This window comes from Penaeus chinensis, chromosome 41 (genome assembly GCF_019202785.1).
Source record: "Penaeus chinensis breed Huanghai No. 1 chromosome 41, ASM1920278v2, whole genome shotgun sequence".
In the NCBI taxonomy this organism is placed as follows: domain Eukaryota; kingdom Metazoa; phylum Arthropoda; class Malacostraca; order Decapoda; family Penaeidae; genus Penaeus; species Penaeus chinensis.
The window spans coordinates 16,545,981-16,569,292 of NC_061859.1; the positions used below are offsets into that span (position 1 = coordinate 16,545,981).

The 23,312-nt window shown below is 42.7% G+C and overlaps 1 protein-coding gene across 2 annotated transcripts in view; it reads right to left on the bottom strand.

Annotated features, from left to right (window-relative positions):
* The window catches only part of LOC125047689 (homeobox protein abdominal-B-like), a 72,621-nt gene that overhangs the window by 4,539 nt on the left and 44,770 nt on the right, over positions 1-23,312 (bottom strand). The window contains exon 3 of one of the 2 annotated variants that reach the window (XM_047646049.1): positions 22,430-22,483. The exons of the other annotated variant lie outside the window; for it this stretch is intronic. Coding sequence (XP_047502005.1) covers positions 22,430-22,483 — 54 coding nt within the window. The remainder of the gene's footprint in view (positions 1-22,429; positions 22,484-23,312) is intronic. 2 annotated transcript variants of the gene reach the window in all.

A 23,312-nucleotide genomic window follows, 5' to 3' on the forward strand; every position in this document is an offset into this window, starting at 1 on the left:
TGTGTGTGTGTGTGTGTGTGTTTCAACCTTTATCTAAAAATATATATACCGATATAAAGACATGTCTTGCTCGATAAAAGAATATACTGATTTCTATCCTCAGCCCACAGCCTGTCTCTGGATCGAAAGACATTTATTTCCTGATAAAATAAATTATGTGCTTTATCTGTCAATTTTATATCTCATAGATTTCCACCGCGTGATATGGAAAGCCAAGGGACGGCAGCTTGTAACTTGGGAACTTGTAATTCTATGTACCAGAAGAGACGATGCACACTCACATACAGACAGAGGTACGCACAGATGTGTGTACATGTGTATATGTGTATATATATGTGTGTGTGTCTGTGTGTGAGTGTGTGTGTGTGTGTGTGTGTGTGTGTGTGTGTGTGTGTGTGTGTGTGTGTGTGTGTGTGTGCGTGTGTGTGTGTGTGTCTGTATATATATATATATATATATATATATATATATATATATATATTTATATGTATATATGAGATAGGAAGAGAGAGAGATGTAAGATATACATGTATGTAAATGTATATATGTTTATATATGTATGTGTAAGTGTATTGGTGTGTGTATAGGTAGGCAGATATAAGGGGAAGGGGAAGGATGTAGGGAGGTAGGGAGGAAGGGAAGGCGGTAGGCACCCATATATATATATATATATATATATATATATATATATATATATAAATATATATATATATAAATATATATATATATATAAATATATATATATATATATAAATATATATAGGCACAATGTACACACACACACACACACACACACACACACACACACACACACACACACAAACACACACACACACAATCAAACACACCCCACCTGCTCCCCCGACCCTATGCAAATGATCCCCAGCGAAAGAGCGAACAAGCAAAAGCGGGGCGCGTGAGGCTATCCCCTTGAAGACGCCAGGAAGAGGCTGCTCCGTCTTGAACGCCAACGTTTAGTTAAAATTTATTCTCTACTTTAAGATGATCATCTCCGAGGCGCGCCCGTCTATAATAAGTGCGTCACCTCCTGACCGTGCATGGCGGAGGGGCAGCGGCGGGCCGTCCGTGCTCATGACCGGCCTTGGGAAGACTGCATAAATGAGAGAGAGAAAAAAAGCATATATTTGCTTGTCTGACTAGTCTTCATTTAGGAATATTCGTTTTATTTGATATATGTATATATATTTTTTGGGGGGCGGGAGGGGGGAGGAGCTTCAATTACTTAGTTTTAGAAGAAAAAAAATAATGGAAATTAAATATAAACATTGCTAAACATCTAGATAAATCCGCAAGACAAATCGCGGGTTTTACAGCCAAGGGAAAGAGAGGGGAGGAGTGTTGCGGGAGTCAAGGATACAGAGGGGGGAGACGGACTGGGGGAGGGGGGGGGGTTAAACGTCTAGCTCATCTCCTCCTTCTACGTGTAATCACTTACAAGAACGTTTCTCTTCGGTATATTCCTTATTGCGTCCTACCTCGTGGATGAGGGGAATAAAGGGGAGGGAGAGGGGGAGGGGGGAAAGGGAGGGTGAGGGTAGAATAAAGGGGAGGAGGAGGAGGAGGAGGAAGAGGAGGAGGAGGAGGAGGGGGAAAGGGAAGAGGAAAGTAAGAACGCGGGGAGAGTATAGGGGAGGGGTAATGGAAAGGGGAAAGGAGAGAGAAGAGGAAGGGTAGAGGGATGGGCAAGGGGAGGGAGAAGCGAAGGGAAAGGTTGTGTCAGGGAGAGAAGACAAGGGGAGGAGGGGAGGAAGGTAAGGGGAGAAGGAAGGGGAGAGAGAAAACGAGGGGGAGATGAGAATGGGGGAGGGCCAAGAGCAAGGCAGGGGAGGGGAGAGGGAAGAGAAGGGGATGGGGAGGGAAGAGGAAAGAGAAAGGGATGGAGGAAGAGGGAGGGAAGAGAAAGGGATGGGGGAGAGGGAGAGGGAAGAGATAGGGAGGGGGAGGGGGATAAGGATCCTACGTGTTACAGGTATAAACATTCCGATGAAAATTTCGTTCCCTTCTCCGCTGTAGTGCCAATTTTCTCTCTCTCTCTCTCTCTCTCTCAGCTGTGTGTGTGTGTGTCTTACTGTTTGTCTCTCTCCTCCCTCTCTCTCTCTTTCTCTCCATCCGTCCGTCCCTCCCTCCCTCTCTCTTCCTTCCTCTCCTTCTCTTTTTCTCCATTCATTAATCTCTCTCTCTCTCTCTCTCTCTCTCTCTCTCTCTCTCTCTCTCTCTCTCTCTCTCTCTCTCTCTCTCTCTCTCTCTCTCTCTCGCTCGCTCGCTCCCTCGCTCGTTCGCTCTCTCTTTGTCTCTGATTTCGACCCACGATCCAAATGAATGCCATTTGCTCCCTATCCTGAAAATGATCTATCTCTCTTTTTCTTTTTCCCTCACTTCTTTTTAGGGCATTTTCGAGAATTTTTTTTTTTTATATATATTGCTCAGATTTACTTCATTTTTGGTTTATTATAAACTCTGAATTCCTTTATTTTACGTCTGTCTCTCTGTTTATCATTTCGGGATTAACCAAATGTTACACATTTTATAATAGAAGAAAATAGATGTAGAGAAATAAATAAGTTAAAAAAAAGAGAGAATCACACAGAAAAGAGACAAAAAAATGAAGACTCGAAGAAAAAAAAGGAAAGGAAAAAAATGAGAGACACCAAATAAAATTAAAACAAAAATAAAGAGAAAAGACGCGAAAAGAAATGACCAAGAAAGTAAAAAAAAGGAGAGAAAAAAAAAAAAAAGAGAAAAAAGCTAATCCCCCTGGAGTCCAAGAGCCAGTCTTACACCCTCGCCTATCTCATGCTGGTGGCCATTGGCAGCCCTGCAGCAGGACGTCATTGGCAGCCCTGCAGGACGGTCACGAGGCGGCCAGCAATCATTTGGTCGTGAGATACGAGGCGTCCATGGTTCCTCTTTCATAGAGAAATGTGTAACTTGGGCCACGAGGCTGCGGGTGTCGTGGGGGAAGGGGAGGGGAGGCGACAGGAGGGGGGTTTATATTAGTGGGGGAAGAGGGGAGGGGAGAAGACTTGTGTGGGAGGAGTGTGGGTTGGGGTTTGCAGGTTGTGTGTGTTGAGGGAGAGGAGGTTGGCTTGAGTGGGTTGTGAGGAAATTGTGGAGTCTCGCGCGCTGGTCGGGGATCATCCTCTGTGTGCGGTTGTGAGAATGTGGAATCGAAGGTGGAGAAGAAGTAGAGAGGAAGAAGAAAGGAAGGAGAGAGGGGGATAAGGAGGGAAAAGTAGAGAGAGGAAGAAGAAGAGAAGGATAGAGGAGGATAAGGAGGGAGAAGTAGAGATAGGAAGAAGAAGAGAAGGAGAGAGGAAGATAAGGAGGGGGAAATAGAGGGAGGAAGGGGAAGGGAGGGAGAGGGATGAGGAAGAGAGAGAAGAGGAGGAGATGGAGGAAAGACAAGGAAGAGAGAGAAGAAAGAGGAAGAGGGAGGAAGTTCAAGAAAGGAGGGATGGAAGACGAAGAAAGAGAAGGAAAAACGAAGAAGGAAGAGAAGAAAGGAAGCGAGGACAAGGATAGAGGACGAGGCAGGGGGAAGGAGGGGCAAGGAAACGATAGAGGGAGAAGGAAAAGAGGAGGGGGAGTAGGAAGGGAGGGCGATATGGGGTCGTTATGCAAGGTAAGCGAAGGAAGATAGAACGAGAACGGGAAGAGGTATTGAGGAAAATAAAAAAGAAAAATGAGAAAAGCAGAGAGAGCAAAGGGGGAGGGAGGAGAGGGGAAGGGGAAGGGCAAGCAAAAAGAGGAGGGAAAAGAGTAAAAGGAGGAATGAAAGAGAAGAAGAGAAAAAAAGAAAGGAAAACACAGTTGGACAAACGAAAACGAGGTACAGAGAAATAACTGAATACGTACAGCAAATGAATAGATAAAAATAAAAGGGAAATGTCAATAGGATAAAACTTTTTAAAAATATATTTTAAACCTCCCTTCGTCCTCAAGCAACTGAGGTGACTTCAAGGATCTGCAGTTGGATATGCATCTGAATATGTTAATGCAATGACACGCGTGCATGCAAGGAGTGCGCATGTGCAGTTAGTGTGAGAATTTGCGTACGTCAGTATGTGTCCTGGCTGAGGGCCTTGTGTGTGTCTGTGTATGTGTGTGTGTCTGTCAATCTATGCTAGTCTGTGTGAGTATGTGAGTATGGATATGTGAATGAGTGAGTGAGCGAGTGAGTGAGTGAGTGAGTGCGTCGGCGTGTGCGTGCATGTGCGTCCGTGTGTATGTGTCCACTTGCCCTTACACGTCTTCGATGTGTTACATGCGCGTGCGCGGATGAGGCGAGCGTGTCTGGTGCTGCCGTGCCTGGGCATACATTAGAGTAGCCAGAGCAATTAGCGTCCAGAGATACACATATATCACATAAAGAGGTCATATTTCGCATAAAAGCCGGGCGCAGTTTCTTATATTAAACCGTGGCACGCGTCTTTACTGGCCAGCTTACAAAGGTCAGGGAGCGCGCGGCTTCCACACCATCTTTATATTGCATCGGGGAACTTGCAATATCTGTTCGGTTGCAACAAAGAGGAATTATGTGTCTCGCGTTTTCGGATGAATTCGCTTTTCTCCGGGCATCTTATATAGCAATCTGGGCATACGATATATATTAGAAATAATTAATAATTAAACGACTAATTTCAGCAAATAAACATGAACTACTGAAGCGGAACGAACGCTTTTATAAATACAGAAATAGAAAATAAACATAAACGGTATTCTTAAAAAAAAAAAAAAAAAAATATATATATATATATATATATATATATATATATATATATATATATATATACACACACACACACACACGCACTTTCCCTTGATTTCATAGAAGCCACACAATGATATTTTACATTTGATTAGCTTAGTTACAAAACGTAAAGTCATATAATTCGCTGCTAGACACGAAATCAAACTAAATATATAAGCGAGGAAGCTTCATTTCTGACGTATATTTTGGCAGCATAAATTATATATGTAAATAGCATGATCCAATACTATCTAATATGGGGAAAGTGTGGTTCCTTGTTCGAGCCATGATAATTGGTGTAAACATGATAAGGAGACTGACATTAATTATTCCTAATGTCCAGGTCATGATCTGGTTTATATTTAAAATCGAGTTATCTTATCTTGTTCTTTTACACACACACACACACACACACACATACACACACACACACACACACACACACGCACACACACACACATACACACATACACACATACACACACACACACACACGCACGCACAAACACACACATATTCTCCTTTGCATAATCGTCCATCTGGTGTCAAATGATCTGACATGGGCTACGTGTATAAGTCTATAAACTCAAGCACGCAAACATACACTTAGGAACCCATCAACTCCAAATCTGCCTCATTAACACTTATTTCTAATGCCCATTGCAGGACAAACGAGCAAAGAACGACCTCCAAATTTTCATCCTTGATTAGGCAAAAGGGAAAAAAACAAGGGGAGATATATGAAATACCCTCATGGAAGGAAGGAACAAGAAGATTCGATTGATAAAAGCAAAACCAATAAATCGGATGCTTGTTGCTACGGGCTGCCATTCATCACGGAGGTACCCAGCGTCAGCAACAATCCCCGATAACCCGACCTGACCTTTCCCCTGGCCTGTTGACCTCGCTCGGGGCGTCCTCTAGGCACTGCCTCGTCGACCACACACTCGCCTCGACCTCCCTCGACAGGTGTGCCCGCCCGCCGCATAGCATGTGGTCACAAAGCAGGTGTTCCGTTAGTTGTAACGCAGCGCACATGTTCTCTCCCGATGGCGCCGCGATCATCCGAGAGTCGACAAGGGTGGGAATCCGCTCACTCCCAACGCCGGAGTGAGCCTTACTAACGCCTGACGTAAGCTCTAACCACGTGTCAAGAGGATGTTGACGTACGCAATTGTAAACTCCAAGGGCATTGGATTCATCTGATTATTTTTTTTCAATCAAGATGAAACCAGATGTTAATCGCCAATGAATGTGTTCAACCTGTCTTGTTAATGATCCGGTATAATTAGTGCCACGAGTAATTACAGCGGTGAGAGTTTACAGTTGGATTAATTACAAGAGAGTACGTTTTATTTGCTTTATTCGTGCAAGTCAAACACACACGCAATCTGTGTAATTTTGTAAAACTGTGTAAAAAATCAACAGATAAATAATTCCATTCATCTATCTTTCTGTATACACATATATACACATATATAAACACATATATACATATATATATGTATACGTATATACATATAAGTGTATACATATAAATATATGTATATATATATATATATATATATATATCCGTATAAACATATGTATTTAGAATATATACAAATGTGTACGTATATACATATATACAAATATACATACACACACACACATACACGCAAACACACAAACACACACACACACACACACACACACATATATATATATATATATATATATATATATATATATATATATGTATATATATATACATATATTAAGAGAAATGAAAGAGAAAAAAGAGAAAAAAGACCCGGAGAAAAGAAGAGAGCATAACAAAGAGAAAGAGAGAGCGAGCCAGCGACAGAGAGAACGTCAGCCGCGGATCGTAGAGCGAGATAACTGGGTCTGGCGCGCCGACTGGTCACGGAAGAACACCAGCGGAGATTCGTACACAAGGACGTCGGAGTGACATCCATGCGTTTTATTTTATTTATTTACTTGTCTGTTCATTTTTTTTTTTTCTTTGACAAGTGGCAGATACATGTTTTCTACTTGTTTGTTTGTTTGGTCTTGTTTATCTATTTATTTGATGAGTAAATATGTCTTAATGAATCTTATATATAAAGAAAGAAGTTGTTTGAATTATTTGAAAAGAGAAGAGAAAGGTAGAGCGATGAAAAAAAGGAAGAGGAAGAGAAATGGGCACCGAAAGAATAGAAAGAAAACAAAGGACAGAACGAAATGCAAGAAAATCAAAACAACAATATAAGTAAATCACCCGCAGGTTTTAAACAGCGACTTCAAATGCTCACCAAGGAATCTTACGAGAAGGTTGCGGGAGGGGCGATAGTATAGGAAAATAAAGGGGGAAGGGGCGACGGGAGAGAAGAAAATAAGGGAAGGGGGGGAGCTGACAGGAAAGAGGAAAATAAGGGAAGAGAGGGAGGAGCGATAGGCGAGTTAAATAAGGGGGGAGGGGCCGATAAAAGCGAGGAAAATAAGGGGGGGGGGGGTCTAGCGGAGAAATGATCCCCGACGGACGACTGCCAGACGAGGACAACAAAGCCTCGGCGAAGACAGACGGAACCGCGACCAGCTGGAGCTCCGTGTGCGAAGGAGGCGAGGCCGGAGGAGGGGGAGGGGAGGAGGGGGGGTTAGGGCTCCTCGCGGGGGGGGTCTCGCTTGTAGCACACATCACGGCCCGAGTCCCATGCATGCTTATGAATGCACAGAGCCTCATGAGGGGGAAGGCGATCTCTATCTTTTAAATGGTCTTGGTGCCATAACCGTCTCCTCAAGTGTGTAAAAAATGGGCGCGAGCAACAACACTCGACAGATGAAGTCCGCGGTGCGAGAGGCCAGTCGGCTGAAGTTCTACGTGAGCCTCCCATTCCCGCGTGAAATACGGCCGTGCGGAGGTAACAAGACAGCATATAAAGAACCGAGTTATGCTGACTCCGGCGAGGCATAATGATCATATCGTGTAATTGTTCAGCATCAGATTCAATGTCTTGTGGGTGTATCACGAGCCCGGGCACTGCATCACGTTCAATAAATTCTCTGGCGAAGAAGTTAAGGGAGATTGGGTGGGGGAAAAATATCAACAGCTAGATGAACAAACAGAGAGGAAGAGAGGTGTGTAGACGCAATGCATACAAACACATACTTACACGAATAGACGAGCATACACGACACACATACGGACATACTAACAAACACACGCATTTGCATACTCGAATACCCACATACAAACAAACACGGACACAGAAACAAGCACGTAGACAAGAAACAGAAACATACACTCAAACATAAGCGCACACAAACAAATACATACTCACAACATAAACGCATACGCGCCTACAAACAAATGTACATACGACAAACGCACAAAAACAAACAAACATACACTTAAGCACAAACAAACAAACACACCCAAATACAAAATCAACTTGCAAATAACCGACGAACCTTGTAATCCTCCTTCGATAACCTCTCTCTCCTTCGCCATTCGCATCCCTTCTCCCCTCACTTCCTTCTCGTTCCCCTTTCTCCCTTTCCCCTTTTCTCTTTCCCTCCCCGCCTACGCCTCCTCCCCGCCCTCCTACCAGACAAAACTTCAATCAGCATCATTCGAACTGAGGACATTATCTCCCCCTCCCCTTGTCTCCCCTCGTCTCCTCTCCCCTCATCATATCTTCTTCCTTTCTTATGTCCCCCTTATCCTTTTACCTCCTTGCCTCCCTTCTTTCGCCCTTTTAACCTCCCTTCTTGTCTGTCTGTTTGTATAACTATTTATCCGTATTTCTGTCTTATTTATCTCCCTCCCTCCTTCCCTCCCGTCCTCTCTCTCTCTCTCTCTCTCTCTCTCTCTCTCTCTCTCTCTCTCTCTTTCACACATTCTCTCTCTCTCTCGCTCTCTCTCTTTCTCTCTCTCTCTCTCTCTCTCTCTCTCTCTCTCTCTCTCTCTCTCTCTCTCTCTCTCTCTCTTCCTTCTGCTCCACCCCTCCTCCCTCCGCCTTTCCATTCTCTCTCTCCTCCGATCCAAAGATTCCTAAAGAGAAGAGCCATCACTGGAAACATCCCTCTGGAACCTGATGGCCAAGGCGAAAGAGGGAGGGAGGGAGGGAGGAAGGGATGGGGGAGGGAGAGAGCAAAGTAGGGATGAGGGAGGGAGAGAGGGAGATGGGAGAGGGTGGGAGAGAGAGGGGGATAAAGGGGGAGGGGGGAGGGAGGGAGGAAGGGATGGGGGAGGGAGAGAGCAAAGTAGGGATGAGGGAGGGAGAGAGGGAGATGGGAGAGGGTGGGAGAGAGAGGGGGATAAAGGGGGAGGGGGGAGGGAGACATTGAGATAGAAGGAAGAAAGCAAAGAGATAGGGAGGAGGGGAGAAATGAAGGGAAGAAAGGGAGATACCGGCGGTGGAAGGGGTTAGTGAGGTGGAGGAAAGAGGAGAGGATAAACAAGAGGGTGAGGGGTATGATAGAGAATAAGAGAAGATACGGGGAAGAGAGGAGAGGGGAAGGTGGGTAAGGGCGCCCCTTGTGTCAATTTCTGTCTATGATCACCAGAGAGCACTCAGGCCGGAGGAGATATCACGACCCTCCTCCTCCACTCACTCTTTGCTATGGCCCTCCCTCCCTTCCCCCTATCCCCGGGCATAAACAAGCGAGGGAGTTTTGTGTCCAACTAGTACCACTCTCCCCCCTTCCCCTCCCCTTTCCCCTTCCCTTCCCTTTGCTCTCTAAGGAAGAGGTGAACGACAGCCGAAGAAAGTGCGGGAGTAAGTCAAATGGGAGAAACGCCATAGAGAGTATTACAGTATGGTGTTCCCTTTTTTCTTGGACGGAGGCAACATCTCTCGAAAAGAGAGAAAAAAAAAGTGCTATGATAAAATAAAGAAGAAAAAAATGCGAATGTTTCTTGAAGAAATCTTAAACCAGGCAAGTTATGAACAGATTAAAAAGATACATTCAAGATTTTTTTTTTTTTTTAACAAATCAATCACAAGCACCCAAATGCACTGCGTTAAATAGCGAGAATTTCTAACCTTGCGAGCTAGCTAATTAAACGTCGATACGTCGTATTTGCACAAAAGCATCATCAATAAACCATTAAAACCCACTAATCAAAGTAATAAAAAGATTCCTACTGCATCAACCTCCACACGCCTGGGTGAGTTTGTCTGTATATTAGACATTCGTGTGCAACTGCATCGAGTGTAGCAGCGCGTGTACAACATTTATGTAAAGAATGTATCTTAAGACTGGATGCGAGAGGAAATTCCATACCTCCCTTACCTATCACATCTATCGCTGGTATTTATCCTTCTATCCCCCCCCCCGGCCTCCCTCCCTCCTTCCCTCCCTCACCCATCACATCTACCCTTACACCTAACACCTCAATCCCATCTCCTATCTACCTCCCTCCCTCCACTATCCCACCTTCCTCCCTCCGCCTCCCTCCCTCCCACACCCACCACATCTACCCTTTTACCCTCCCCCCTCCCTCCCCCCCTGCACGGTTGCGTCGGGCTGTCTCATTATGATTCCTTCTCTCGGCGGCGCGGGTCTTGCACGGGATGAGAATATACAGGCAGACGTGTTGACAGATATGGTGATCTTGGGTGTCTGCCATGTCTCCTTTGCTCGCCCTCTCTCCTTCTCCTCCTCCTTCTCTCTCTCTTCTTCCTTTTTGCTCTTTCTTTACCTGTCTCCTTTTTCTTTTCCTTCTCTCTCTGCTCTTAATTTGCCTTCTCTCCTTCTCCTTTTCCTTTTACTTTTCTTGCGATGCTACATAGTGAGAAGAGAGTAAAGGTCGGTGGGGGGGGGGGGGTAAAGTAGGACGCATTTTTACTTTATCTCTCTTCATTTTTCTTTTTTTCTCCTTTTTTTCTTTGTTTTGTTTTGGTGTAACCACATTTCATTGGGATTTTACTACGTTAATATCAACTTGTCTGTCTCTCTTTCGCTCTTATTTGCTCCTGCTCTTCTCCCTTTTCTTTCAGTCTCCCTCTCCTTCTCCTGCTCCCTAAACCTTTTTTTCCCTTTCCCTCTCCCTTTATCTCTCCGTCTCCCTCTTCCTTCCCCTCTCCCTCTTCGTGCATCTCATCCTGTATCATTTCTAAAGAAGTTCCTGACTCACAAGTTGTAGTCGCTTGCTATCGCCGCAAAGAACAGCATAAAAGACAGAAAGAAAGGAAGGAAGAAAGAAAGAAGATAAATGAAGGGATTACACGCAACAACAAGAGAATGGGAGCAGTTCACGTAACGAAAGAAGCGAGTCACGACCAAATTACATATAAAAAGAAGGAAGGGATGAGACAGAGATGAAAAAAGAAGGACAAAAAATAGATGAAAAAAAAAACTTTCACGAGACTAAAAGCCCTCATATTTTCTTACAAAATTCCAGCCACTCAGATAAATTAAATATCCAGCCACGTCTACAATGCCTGCAAGCAATTAGAGTGCGTGAGGAGTGGAACCTGACAAGTACAGCACTTTATCGCTCGTATGTCAGGGGAAAAATGGGCATGGAGGGGGCCGGATAGGGCCTAGGGCCAGGGGAAAGGAGCTAGCGACCAGGGGAGAGGAGTAGGGGGCTAGCGGCCAGGGGAGAGAGACAAGGGAGAGGAGCAAGGGGGCAAGCGGCCAGGGGAGAGGGGAAGGGGGGCTAGGGACGAGAGCGAAGGAATGGGGAATAAGGAATAGTCAGCAGGGAGCCAAGCAGGGTAGGAAAAGCAGGGAACGTGTAAGTATGGAAGGGGATAGAGGAAGGAGAACGTATAGTCTGCAGGAAGTGAAGGATATGGAAATGTCAATTAACAGCGATAAAATGAATAAGAACAAAAAATAACGATAAAAGTAATAACAGAAGGAAAGAAAAGGAGAGCGAGAGAGAGAGAGAGAGAGAGAGAGAGAGAGAGAGAAAGAGAAAGAGAGAGAGAGAGAGAGAGAGAGAGAGAGAAGAGAGAGAGAGAGAGAGAGAGAGAGAGAGAGAGAGAGAGAGCAAGAGAGAGAGAGAGAGAGAGAGAGCAAGAGAGAGAGAGAGAGAGAGAGAGAGAGAGAGAGAGAGAGAGAGAGAGAGAGAGAGAGAGGGGGGGGGGGGGGGGTCTCCAGAAAATAACAACGTATATAGAAATCATCCAAACATTGAGATCAAGGACATCACCAACGAAGAAAGAACTTAGAAATGCGGCAAAAAAGGGAGAGGGATGAGGGGAAGAAAACATGACTGCGGAAGAGGGTAAGGAGAGGAAAACACGCAGGAATGAGAGGGTGAAGTTGTTTGACACAAGACGAAGAAAACATTTTAAAAAGGCTGAGACAGCGAACGGAAAATGGCTGGGAAAACAATGCCCTTCTTGAGTCGAGTGGCCATTGCAAACACGTGCAGGCCAACTGGTTTAATTTTTGTACAGACAAGATATAGAGTAAGAGTGAGGGAGATCAGATAATGAGAGAGAGAGAGAAAGAGAGTAAAAGAGGGACAGGGAAAGGGGAAAAGGATAGGAAAGGAAGGAGAGAGGGAGAGAAGGGGAGACAGCGAAACAGAGAGAGGGGATAGACGGTGAAAGAAATAGATAGATAGATAGAAAGAACATCTCTTACACCTATCAAGCTGACTTTTACCATTATCAGCTCATAATTACCAGCAACGATAGCGGGGTAAAAGCAGTAATATGTTAATACACAGATATCTGAATTAGGATACTAATATAAACGCATCAGCTAAGGCATGACTATGAATGTGTAATTTCCCCTTTTTGCATATGGACGAGAACGCTAAAGAGATTAATGAAATTGCAAGTAAACAACCTATAGAACGAAATGGAAATGGAAGAAAGTAAAATTGATAGTAATTCTGGCAATGCTATGTTCATAGTCCATAACAAAAGCGACGACCAATAGCACAAGGGCAAACAAAGAGAAACAACGCTAAAACGAAAGCAAGTTAGGGTCAAACGAAGGAGTAGATTCGTGCGAGTGAGGGCAGCAGTCTGTCTTAAGGTCTTGAGAAACCCCGTCCTCACCCGCCCACTCCCACCCACCCCTTCCGCCCCCCCACCGCCTCACGTGTCTCACCCCCGTAAAGCCCGCCCGGCGATTACCAGTCCTCGTGTCAATGGTTTGCGGTCACGTGCTGTGGTAGCTCGTTAGGCGGGTCGCGGGTCAGCAGTCCTTCCCACTCGGATTAACGATGGCCTTCTGATCTTTATCTTGCTGATTAGTGGGTAGAGAGGCGGGCGCGGCGGGTTGAGACAAGCATTCCGTAATCTGGACTCTAAACAGTAGCGTAAAAGCACGAGCATTTGGCCCGTTGATTAGCCTAGATCAAAGGCAAAGGAGGGCCAATTTCCCGACAATTATCGTCGTAGCCAACTATTTCTCCGTCAGAAATTTTCGATTCGGATTCCGGTCGCATCGTGCCACTTAGGTGCCATTACCACTTCAAAGAACAAGAACGGTTTGCTAAATCATGCTGTCGGCGTGTGTGTGTGTGTGTGTGTGTGTGTGAATGAGTGAGTGTCTGTGAGTGTGTGTGAATGCGTGTGAGAGTGTTTGAAAGTGAACGAGTGAATAACTGAATAACTGAATGAATCAACGACCGGGAAAACGAACGAACGAACGAATGAATGAATAAGTGTGCGTGCAGCAAAGACCGCTGCACCAAGTCACCAAGTCTTGTCTGACATTCTCAGGACCTCGAAAGGAACGCTCAGGCCATTGCATTTGTCCCGCGAGGCAAGAGAACGGACGGGATGACATCAAGGAAGTGTTCTCTGCCTAACAACCATGTTAAGAGAAAAAACAAATATACATACGACAAATTAGAGGTTTTGGAAAGGAAGTCCTTCGGCACTTCTGTCATAAGGGTGACTATGCCTGGTTCCCCGTGAAAGAGCGAGTCCGACAAACTATGAATCCTTTTCCCTCTCACTTTTGCAGAAAACGGCGTGGGTGCTCAAAAAAAGATGAAGAAAAAAAAAAGGATATAAAAAAAAAAGGTTGGGTTTCATCTCGTTTTTGCATTGGATTAGTTTTGGAATTTTTATCCACTGCGAAAATTGAAGCGTCGTTTCACAAATTAACCAGACTCACAGGCGCAGTAATGGACAAAATATTCAAAATAGACAGTCAATGGCTGGGGGACATGAGCAGGGTGCAGAGGGGAGGGGAAGGGAAGGTGTGGGGTGAGGGAGCGAGGGAGGGGGCGATGTAGGTTGCTGTTAGGTAGAATGGTGTGGGGAGGGGAGGAGAGGAAAACTAGGGGGGGGGGGGGGGTGATATGTTTATGCTTATTTTATTTTCAGGTTTTAGTGTTCATCAGCAGACGGTGTGTGTTCAACCGCGGAAATGATGCAAATAACATCCAGCATCTGACCTCTCCCCCCCTTCCAAATTTTCCAAACACAGCCTCTAGGTATATCGCACGCAAATGCCTCTCTACGGGGAATTTCTGGGTGTACCGTTTCAAACTATGGCCCTCAGCATGCAAGCAAAATAGCACATATGATCATAACACTCCTTTGCGCCGAACAAGTAAAATATATACGAACAAAGGGGAGATTTTTGCTTGAGCTCTTCATACAAACAAACAGAGAGACTGGCGGAGAGACAAAGGCAGAGAGATAGATAAAGTGAATATAGAAGTGAAAAAGAGGAAGGGAGAGACAGAAAATTAAATAATAAAAAAAAAAAAAAAACATGAAAGAGAGAGAAAGAGAGAGAGACAAGGAGAGATCCAGAGAGATCCGGAGAGAGAGAGAGAGAGAGAGCGAGCAAGTCAACAAATCGTACACAGACAAACCCACATACAGACATCCAATAGCATTGGGACAGCCACTCAATTTTCACGGCATTTCGATCGAGCAGAATACAGCAGATACACCCCGGCTCAGATCGCAAGGAGAGGGAAATGTATCCTCTCCCTTTCTTCCCTTCCCCCTTTTAGATCCCCTTTTGGATATGTGTGCCTTTATCTCCCCTCATTTGACCTTCTTCCCTCTTCATAACCCAGGGCGAGCGAGTGGCCCCAGGCGACCCCTCGCTCTGGCACTGGCGGCCGCGGCTTTCCAGAAGGGACGCCACCGGAGTGTCGAGTTCGAGGAATCGGTGTTGATGGGGATGACGTTTGTTGTTTGTCTGAATATTCTTCTTCACACGCACGCGCACACACACACACACGAACACACACACACACACACACACACTAACACACACACGAACACACACACACACACACACACACTAACACACACACGAACACACACACACACACACACACACACACACTAACACACACACGAACACACACACACACAAACGCTCATATATACACACACATATATATATGTATGTATATATGTATATATATGTATATATATATACATAAACCAGGTGTAGCGGTAGCTTGTTAGCCCGGACTCGCGCCACTCATTCTTATTAATGATGTGTCAGTTACTTGCCAGATGTACACTATTAGGGCCTTCGATTACATTCATCTGGAAGTAAATTGCTTAATCTTTAAACAACCTTTTTTACGTATTTACAATGAGCTATTAATGGCTATTAGGGTTAATTAATAGTCTCATGCAAGGATGATTATTCTTTTAAACAATGATGATAGAAGCAATAACCGTTTTCCTTGTCGTCACATTGTTTTGATATTCATAATCCCGTAACAATGACGAGAGAGTGTGTGGGGAGGGGGGGGGGCGGAATACAATAGAGAAAAAAGGTCGTTACTACACAATTAAGAAAAAAGGCACATGAACTTAGAACTTTCTAATCCCACAAATAAGAGAGTAACCTCCACCCTCGAAAAAAAAAAAAAAAAAAAAAAAAGTTATTACATTCTTTCGAGCCGCTAAACTCGCAGCCAATTACAAAGACACAACATGAACATTCGGTTTACTTGTTAGCGCGATCTCCCTCCCCTTGATCAAGCATCAAAGACATCGCAAACGAACACGACTTCCTCTCTCAGCGAAGTCACTAAGAGAACATTGAAGCCAGTTAGTCTCTGTCTGACATCGTGTTATGGCCCGACTTGGGGGAAGAGGAAATGAACATCGTGACACAGACTCAATCCTTCTGTCTCTGTTCTCTCTGTCTCTCTTTCCCATCTGTCTCTATGCCTGTGTCGCTTCTCTATGCCTGTGTCGCTTCTCTCTGTTTGTTTTCTTTTATCTCTGTTTTCCTTTCTTTCATTGTTTAGCCTGCTTCTCTTTTATCTTCCTCTTTCTTTTCTCTGCCTTTCTGTCTGTCTCTCCCTCTCTTTTCTTACTGTGCCTCTTCTAGTTTTTTGTTTTTCTTTCTAAATCTCTCTCTTATTATTTGCTTGAGAGAGAGGAAGAGAGAAAGGAAGACAGAGAGAGACAGATGGAGATAGACAGACATACAGTCAGTGAGAGACAGAGATCGAAAAAAAAATTGTATACATACATATATAAACATACATATACATACATAGATATATATGTGTGTGTGTGTTAAACATACATCCACACATACAAAGATAAAATAATGTGCATGTCTATACACAAATAAATATATACACACATTTATATATACATGTATCTATTTACATATATATATATATATATATATATATATATATATATATATTTATATATATATATACACATATATGTATGTCTAACACACACATATGCATATTTGTGTGTGTGTGCATATTACATATATATATATATATATATATATATATATATATATATATATATATATATATATATATACATATAAATATATATACATATATATACATATATATATATATGCATATAACAAATATAGATATACGCATATGTGTGTATGTATGTGCGTATGTGTGTGTTTATGTGTGTGTATCTGTATGGATGTGTATATATTTATATATATACATACACATATGTATATCTATCTATCTATATACACATATTATATATGTTTATAAACACACACACACAGATATAGATATATATATATATATAAATATAGATATATGCCTATATATATATGTGTATGTATATGTGTGTGTATGGATGTGGGTATATATTTATATATATGTATATATATATGTATATGCATACACATACGCATATCTAGCTATCTGTCTATATACACATATTATGTATGTATATAAACATATATCTATCTACCTTCCTACCTCCCTCTCTCTCACTCTTTTTCTCGTCCTCGCTCTCTCACGTAATACATATATATATATATATATATATATATATATATATATATATATATATATATATATATATATATATAAATATATATATATATACAAACAAGTTAATAAATGTATACATAAACACATGCATCATACATACCTACATGTATAAACATATATACACATATATATATATATATATGTATATATATACATATATATGTAAATATATATATACATATATATACATACACATATACATCTAGATAAATACATAACATAAACACACACAAACACACACATATATATAAATATGTATATGTGTGTGTGGATACATATACTTATATAGATTTAAACAAATACATACAAGTATACATAAATCATATATATCTATATATATTATATATATATTATTTATATACATTATATATATACACACACACACATATATATATATATATATATATATTATACATATATATACATATATATATTGTTTCACACAAAGACATTTACATAAACATATGTAAACAAACACAGAGTCATGCTAATCCGACTTGTATCAGACTCTGTATCTAGACACAATCACAAACCCAAGCACGAGGTGTCTCTGGGCCTTTCGTGCTATCGGGAATTACGTCGTCACGAGAGTCTATTTCTGTTCCTTTGTGAATACAAGTGTTGTCTCACTTCACGCTTCACCCTCCCGCTGGCAAACACGTCTTATCGCTCCCTTGATGTACTGTTCATGTACTTGTGAATCGATTTCCATAATATCATAGATCGCGACGCCTGATGTGATAACCCTTGACGACTTCTTCCTCTCTTTACCATTCCCTCCCATTTGCCCTCCGTCCCTCTATCTCCGATCCCCCATATGGCCCATTCCTCCCTTCGGCCCGACCCTTCGGCCACCCTATCTGTCCCACCCTAACCGAACCCTTCCCTCGCTCGCCCTGCGGTTCCCGGGCCCCGTCGCTGAACAAGGGTTGGAGGGTCACGCGACCAGTTCCAACCCTCCAAGTGCATCACAACGCCATCTGTTGGGGGATGAACGAGTTAACACCGACACTGTGCTTGGGTGATCAACTGACGGATACATTGCGCTTGGCAAAGGCACAGTGAGCGGTGACGTTTTACGCCGCTATCTGGCGAGATTTTTTTATCGATGATGAAAAGGAGGAAGGTTGACAAGACTCTAGTAAAAGAGGAAATTGTTTCTCAAATACATTCCATTCCACGTAGATTTTTGTTTATATATAAATGCAGATCATAGCCGAGGACGACACTGACAAGAACTTAATATAGTAAACACACACATAAATAATAACACGCAATAAGAAACTTCCCACATCGAGCTTCTTCCTCGACGCCCACACGGTCCCAAACCGACGCCCAACCACCGGGATAAGCCGGAAATGCCTCCACACAGTTGCTTCACGGTTATCCAGGCTGTCCTAGAACTCAGCATTTGTACGAGGGACGGCGAGGCAGAAGGCGGAGGCTCGGAGGACGCCGCTGCACACCTCCGACGGGCGTCCTAACGAGCTGTACGGAAGGAGGCCAAGAGGAGAGACTGAAGGAGTGAATTTGAGTCACCAGTGTCGCTCTTTGGAAACGAATTCAGCTATGTTCAACGTGCAATATGGATCTCGGACATATAGATTTCTCTATTAGTGTAAACGCTATAATTAGGCTTATGATTAATACCATCAATTTTGTTATTCTAATCTCCTTCAGTCGCATCAACATCACAGCTGGGAACGACCAATTACGCCGCAGGTGTTATTATGAAAACGATCTTTGATTACTTTAGCAATCGCTTCGGTGAAGGCAAGGTTTTGATTTATTCCAAGGTTAAATCGGCTATCTCTATCAGTAGGGAAAAATGGCATCATAAACAGACGGAATGACTACAGTAATTAACAACACTAAGCGCATTCTAATCGTGCAAGAGTTTAGTAAAGTAATAGCATTAACAGCAAATAATGCATCGGACCAAACAACAGAGCTAGCGAAAGCATTTGCATAACTGTAATTCGTAAATACTATCTCTTTCAAAGCAATTTTTATCTCCGCCGTTTCCGCTTTTAGACTAGCGTGATAAAGGAGTAAGTAGTGATTGACCACAATCGTTCCATTTGCTGTCTAGCTTTTTTCGCTGCCATCAGCTGATATGTCCAAACATCATTTCCGCTCGACTACGATAATCTAAAAACACAGACGCTGAGACTCACACACACACACACACACACACACACACACACACACACACACACACACACACACACACACACACACACACGGTCGCCCTCACGCCTTCCGCCATGTTGGCCTATGGCTCCCCCAAGAGTTGGAGTCGATGGGCCTAACGTCCTAGTCAGTCTGGATTTTATTTTCATTTATCGCTCTCCCGATGGCCGCGGCGGAGGAAGCTCTTTTGCCTGTCTGAAAGCCTTTCTCTTTCTATTCAAGAGGCTTATATATGTGTGTGTGTGTGTGTGTGTGTGCGCCCGAGAATACGCAAACGCATAAAAAATGCACAAACAGAAAAAGAAAGCGTACAAGCGGTGTTCTTTCAACATCTCCGCCATCCATACACCATCATCATCTAGTCCCAATATCTACATATTCCCACACCTCCATTGTGTCCATGTCTCGGCCTCGACAACCAGTCATAACCACCTCTACGTTCGGCCGTGTCCACCTCTCCTACCTCTCCCTTCCCACCCTCCCCCTGGCCACCTGGTCCTCCCCTTCCCATCCCGGCTCCTATAACTCATCCCTTCCCCCTTCCTCCCGTTCTTCCCTCCTCCCGTCACCCCCTCCCCCCCTCCTCCCAGCGACCCTCTCTCTCTCACACAAACCGGAAACATTTTTCGCAGCCAGAGGTCTCCCCACCCTTCCCTTTCCCCTTCTTTCTCCCTCTCCCCTTCCTCCCCTCCTTCCCTCCCTCCCTCCCTCACTTCCCGCCACCCCTCTTCGTCCCTCCTCCCCTCCGCTCTCTCTCCTTCTCCCCTTCGCTTTGCCATTTGTAAGCCATCAGCCTTTGAGGCATCTTTTCAAAATATTTGGACGAAGACGCGAACACTGGCTTGAAATATTGGTCGTCTCCAGTGCGTTGTTCATTATCATTATTGCTGCGGCTGAGAGTGAAGCTGCGTCTCTTCCATCATGATTATCATTGCTGTTACCATTATCATTATTATTATTATTTTCTCTCCAGTTTGACTTGTTGTTTTTATTATCATTGCAGTTATCATTATTATTACCAGTATTATTGTCATTACTGTCTGCATTTATTATCCATATTATGATTATCAGTATTTTCATCTATCTATATCATTATTAATGGAATTTATCACTACTGTCATTTTTCATCATCACTAGTATTCATTATTATTACTACACTTATTATCAGTCATTATCATTGCGTTATTCGTATAATTAAAAAAAAAGTTATGGTAATCTATTATCAATACCATTTCGAATAATAAATACAAATGTATTCTCCACACCAAGAATGTTAATTCTATTTATCAATTATATTCCAATTTTATTAACAACATCATACTTATATCGTGATTGTGGTTGCAATATTCAACTAGAATTTTTTAGTATAATCAACAATGCTATGATTACTCAACATGTCTCCCTCACTATTATTATTATTGCACCATTATAACTTTGATAACAATACTGTAATGCAGATTGATTTTAACCGTTATTTTAGCAATATCTTTTACCTTTTATGTTTCATAATTTCTTATATTGCTTTTGGCTGACAAAACGAGAAAAAAACAATCATTGTTTTTTAAAGTTAAACACACACACACACACACACACACACACACACACAAACACACACACACAAACATACACAAATACACACAAATACAAACCAACAAACGAACAAATACACACAAACCAACAAACACAAACAAGCAAACAAACAAACACACATACACCCACACAGACACACACATGCACATGCACGCCCGCGCCTCCAAGTCGCAGGGTCTCCTTTCGCCGGAGCCCAAATTCCGAGTCATCTACCATGTGATCCTGTCCTTCCTTTCACGTTCAACCTCCTCATATTTCTACATTTTAACTCGACCTTCTCCCTTCTTCCCTCTCTCCTTCCATACTGACGAAAGACGAAGAATTTCGGTCGAAGCCTTTTTAGTTTTATTCTCTTTTCCTCCTTTATCCTTTCCTTCCCTCCACCCCACTCACCCCCACACCCCCCCTCTTCCCTCCCCATTTACGTCCGAATCTGTCGAATTTTACCGTTGTCATTTTCTCTCTTTCTTGATCCCTCTGCTTCTCTTCGACCCACGCCCTTCCTATCCTTTCGTCTCCCTTTCTTTCTTTCTTTCCTACATAGTCTCTCTCTTACTATTTTTCTATCTTTCTGCCTGTCTGTATGTTTTATTTTTCCTCTTGATGGTTATATGTCTTCCTTTCTCTTTCTCTTATTAGTTTTCTCCCTCCCTTTTCACTCTGTCGATCTATCAGTCTATTTGTTTTTCCGTATGTTTCTCTATCTGTCTGTCTTTCTGCCTATTTCCCTTTTTTCTTCTTAACCCCCCCCCCCCCTCCCCGTCTCTCTCTCTCTTTCTCTCTCTCTCTCTCTCTCTCTCTCTCTCTCTCTCTCTCTCTCTCTCTCTCTCTCTCTCTCTCTATTTCCCATTTTCACACACTCGAAAGAGTCTCACGGTTTCACGTTTTCTTTCTCTTCCATTCATTTCATTGAATAAAGGAAATAAACAAAACTGGTGCGAAATATAAAGTGCTTTTGAAAATCACTTAAATATAGCAAATTACAAAATGTACCATCAATATACATTCAGTAAAGAAATACATATCAATAGTCAGATAAAAAAAAAGGATGATGAACTGGTGTTTACGTAAACTCACACCTTATACTAGGACAAAAATTAGGCACAAAGAGTAAATATCTGGATAGAATTTCATCCTCGTCTAGAGTGTAGCCCAGTAATGCCAAAGTGTGCAAGGTTAACGCGAGGTAAATCCAAGTAAGTGGTGAGGAATTATTTTTATAGAACTCTTTGAAGAGACGTTAGGAATACAAACAATACAAATACATAAATAAAGTGTAAAATAGAATAAACACATATGTATATACATGTACATATATACTTGCACACAATATATGCATACAGCTTATATATATATATATACACACACACACACACACACACATATATATATATATATATATATATATATATATATATATATAAATACGTATATATGTATATGTATATAATTTAATATATATATATTTGTATATATATACATATATATACACACACACACAAATCTATATATATATATATATATATATATATATATATATATATATATATACAGTGAATAACAAAAACAACACACAGCACATCCACACAAAGTGCCTGAATGAAAGAAAACAAACTGTGTATAACTATAATATAAACTAGACGTGGTCATACCTAATAGTGGGTTCCCTTTCCCCCCGTACAGCCAGAAACTTCCACTGTTCGCATCTGGAAGCACCCAAACGTATAAGCTTACTGGAGGAGGAACGGTTGAGTGGCAGCAGGGGCAACATGACAGGCAGGGGAGAAATAAAGTTGGAGTGTGACAGGGGCGGGGGAAAAAAAAGTAAAATGATGACGGGGGATGGGGGAAAAAGGAGGGGGACGGGGATGGATGGAGAAGGATTGAAGGATGAGTGGGGGAAAGGGACAGAAAGAGGAGGTATGGGGAGTGAGAGGAGGGGGTGGAGAACAGAGGGGGAAATGGCAAAGTATGATATGTCGGGGAAAGGGAGGGTATTTGGAGATGATATACATACAGGGATAAGAAAAGCGTGAAATAATAATAATAATATGGGTTGGAGGGAAAGTTTACACATGGCAAGGGGAAAACATAGACATCAAAGAATGGCTCAGATGAAGTCACAGGCGAAAACAAAATCGAAGCGACAGGGTAAAAATAAGCGCGCTACAGGGAGAAAATTCGTAGAAAAAAAGTTGATAGCATGGCGGGCGGGAAAATAGCATAGCGGTGATAGGAATTAGCGGGTCGGAGGGAGAAAGGGGGAGAGGGAGAGAGAGGGAAGAGAGGGAAGAGAGGGAAGAGAGGGAAAGAGAGAGAGGGGTTGGAAACACATGTTATGGTCATGGCAGGAAATGAAGTATGGCGGGTGGGGAGACATAGGACAGATCGATAAATTTGTTGAAAGCGCTCACTGAACGAGAGAGATGAAATGGCAGACATGAAAGTAAAATGGAGAAGCGGAAGAAAAAGAAGGAAAATGAAAGGGAAGGAAGAAAGGAGGGAGGGGAAGTGGGAGAGGGAGAGGGAGAAGAA